This window comes from Vigna umbellata, chromosome 5, assembly GCF_029865625.1.
Source record: "Vigna umbellata cultivar VRB3 chromosome 5, Vumbellata_1.0, whole genome shotgun sequence".
In the NCBI taxonomy this organism is placed as follows: domain Eukaryota; kingdom Viridiplantae; phylum Streptophyta; class Magnoliopsida; order Fabales; family Fabaceae; genus Vigna; species Vigna umbellata.
The window spans coordinates 61165491-61169212 of NC_142169.1; the positions used below are offsets into that span (position 1 = coordinate 61165491).

At 28.6% G+C, this 3722-nt stretch overlaps 1 protein-coding gene across 1 annotated transcript; it reads right to left on the bottom strand.

Moving 5' to 3' along the window:
- Positions 1-1750: 1750 nt before the first annotated feature.
- Positions 1751-2561, bottom strand: LOC124837774 (indole-3-acetic acid-induced protein ARG2-like). Its single transcript, XM_047313240.2, has 2 exons — positions 2306-2561; positions 1751-2198 (listed from the first exon to the last, which is right to left on the bottom strand). The coding sequence occupies exons 1-2, from the start codon at positions 2377-2379 to the stop codon at positions 1991-1993; spliced, it is 282 nt and encodes a 93-aa protein (XP_047169196.1). The 5' UTR covers positions 2380-2561; the 3' UTR covers positions 1751-1990.
- Between the last annotated feature and the right edge of the window lie 1161 nt (positions 2562-3722).

Here is a 3722-nt window from a genome sequence, read left to right on the forward strand (position 1 = left end):
GGTGTGTACAGAAAAATCTCATTGCAGTAAAATTCTTCAGACCGAATCCTGACCTATAAACCCATATTGAAGGCCCAATTTAATGTAGTCACACACACTTGTCTAGAGAATAATTAATAAGGTTATATTTATTTTATGATATTAAAATTATTTATAGAAAAAATGAACTTGAGAATGTCACATTTGGTAGAAATCTTGAAGATTATTCTCGTGTACTATTTATTTCCAAGAATATAAATATATGTGCTTGTCTTAACATTTTACAAAATCTTATTTCATTTTTCTATTTTTTTTTTACTTTTATACATATCATTCATGATGTAATGCTCTATTAATTGATATTATATTTTAAATTATTTAACTATTACATTAACTGATTATATATTTTTATAATTATATTGTTTGGTTTAATAAGACAATAAACGAGAGAGAAATAATTTTAAAAACTCCTAAATACTAACAGGTTCGAGGCTAAAGGATTAGAAAACAATTCAAATAAAAAAATAGATGAAAAGTAAAAAATAAATAACTAGATAAGTTCACTCTAACTAAGTTTCATTATTTCTCCCCACACAACTCACAACTTCCCCTTTAAAATCTTTTTTAAAAAATACCATTTTATCATTCTAAAAGTCCTTCTAATAAAAGAAGGAGGAAACCAAACATATCGATATAATATTTGTTTAAGAGTATATAAAATTAACCATATAAAGGATTGATATAAACTAATAATTAGCTAAACTTTCACATGTAATATAGAATTTAAATTTTCAAATTTCATAAATTTTCTTCTCTAATATTTTATAGTGAAATAAAATGTTATTAAATTAAAAAGAAATGTATGGAGGACACCAACCACATAATAAAAACTACACTTCACACATAAGTGATTTATGTCTGAAAAAAAATTTAAATACATAAAAATAAAATATTAAAACTTATATTAATCTTTATGAATAAAAATCAAATCAATTAACTTAATAGTACAATAATTTTTCACACAAAAAATAAAAGGTTTTAAATTACATATGTTTATAAATATAAAATTCAAAAGAATCACTCATTCGTCTAAAAAACTAATTGAATTTATCATCTACAACATAACTAAATAAACCTGACCTTTTTAAAAATATATTTACACAACTGGAAGATAAAGTGTTATGTCATATTTGATAAATCAACAAATTAATCTTTAAAAAGAAAAACTAACAAACACTGTTTTTTGCATTTTGGTTATTACATTTAATTATAACTTGCTTCAGAATAAAATAAATTACCATTCTAAAAAAAAAAAACAAATACTTTAAGCGAGTCCAAAAATCAATTTAATTTTTTTAAAGAATGGAATTGTAGTGATTGTGACAAAAAAAAGGAAGAACTTATTTTCTGGAATTTTAGGTTTTAACAAATTCTAATGTTCTTACCTTTCAATAAAGTTTTTTTTTTTTCAAATTTGTCCACGGAGTAATTATTGGCTTTGGCTTATTCAAGCAAGATTCTTTTTTTATCATTTATAATCATTTAATTTTTTTAATTAGTTTATATATATTTTGCAGAAGACCATCTTTCCCAACTCTTGAGTCGCTCAACAAAAATAACTTTTCCTTTTTTATTTGTTTAAATCATGCCCGGATGCTACACGAAATATATATTTTTTCAAATTAAATTGTAAAATTCATTCAAGGTTTGTTTAAAAGTTAATGAATTATTTAAGTCATTCAAAAGAAAAATGTGGCAATGCAAGGAAATATAAAATATAATAAACGATTATTTATAAAGCATAAAAAAAATCCTAATAAAAAATCAACGTCTTCTCTTTAACAAGTACATAGCAAACATAGACATTAATTAATTTCCTTTCCCTCTGTGATAAACACATATAATCAATCAATCAATCAACCTAGTTTTCGTTAAGCCATCATCATCCGAAGCAGATCCCGAAACGCATCGTTGAATCTTTAATGCCATAGTTTTGTAATTTTGTTTGAATTTAGTTGTTGAATTTTTTGCGAAGAAGAGAAGCACGCAAATCGGCAACGTCAACCTCGTTGATGTTCTCCGGTTTGTAGTAACCGGTGACAGGATCTGGCACCCATGAAACCTCGTACGACGACACCCTTTTCTCTTCCCCTGACTTCCCTGCCATCGCGTTAACTCCTCCCCTTTTCACGCTCCGTGTTGCAACAGAGTATCCGCGTCTGTTTAATATAAACCATCTCATTATTTCACTGATAAACAATTTAATTACCGTAAAAAGGATTAAAAATTAACTTAAAACGAGGAAATAATATTCTGGGTACGTTACCTGGTTAGAGTGTTGGAGAATCCGTCTAGAAGAAGAGCAGAGAAAGTCTTAACGTTAGCGAAAGAGCGAGCCATTGGTTTGATGAGATTACAGAGTGGATTAAAACCAAGGAAATCTCGTTGTATCTTTGATAAGAATTTTAAATTGGTGAGTGCAAAATCGTGGGCAGAACACAAGCTTTCCAAAGTGTAATCTTTTTAATTTGAGTTTGTGAGAGATGAGGTGAGGGTGGTCTTTATATAAAGAAGGTAACGGAAAATTGTTGACGCGTCAAAGCATGAATAATTGGAGTTGAAGGTAGAGTTTTCAATGACCTGAGAAAGTGGGAAGGTTCTAAAATTTAGGTAAAAGGTGGTGAGATTATGACATAGGAAGAGTCGTGTGAGGACGTGAATTGGAAAAGTTTGATGGAGTCAATGGTGGTGTGAGCTGAATCTGGTCGTGCTTTTGACTCAGCAAGTTGTTGATGTGGGGTGGTATTAATTACAAACGTGTGGTGTGCACAATCAACATGCATCTCTAGAAGAATGCCGAAATTTAGGAGAACCTTCCCAAACCTCTCTTTTTTGGGTAACCAATCAATTGAATTCCCTTTTTCTCCTTTTCCTCGTTTTCCCATATTCTAAAAACGTTTTTCACTTTCCATCAAATTAAACTACGTATGTGATTTTATATTAAAAGTTATGCTTAGTTTGTATTAATCAGGCAAAACAGATAAGACAGTAAAGAAGGTGAGAGACGATGGTTCTTACTACAAAAAGAATGAGCAAACTTAACACGGCACCACCATAGAGTGTGTGCGTGAAATTATTAGATTCATGGCATCACCGAATTTAAATGTTGAGTTTCGTATCTTCACATCAAAACTCACCTCAAATCAAAGTTATTAATTCTGTATATGATAATTTAGTTTTTGTAAAAGATTAACATAGTTAAGCTGCACAAACCGAAGTAGAACGTTAAAAGATATGACTTTTGGCTAAAGTTTCGCATAATAAAATGAATGATTTTTGGCTTAAGTTTCACATGACGTATCTTAGATAGATTTGATTATGTCTCATTGTTATCGAATCTTTTTCCACTACATTCTCAAATATTTATCAGTGGTATTTGTTAAGTATTTAAACACTTTTAAGTATTTGTTAACAATTAATTGCATTGATATTTAAACACTTTTATGATAATTCTCTTTTTAGTAGATTCTAATATTAGTTTGTTTCTCTCAATAATGTGTTTTCAAGCTTAATTGTGAATGGGTAACAAATTTTCGCGTGAATTGACCTATTACAAATTTTTCATTTTTTCATTTTTTCATCATAGCTTATACAAGTTGCTTCTTCTTACCTTTTAAATGGACTTATGGAAACAGATATGTAAAATGAAAAAGTAACGACCCTGATAATGCAAGTAAAATGTT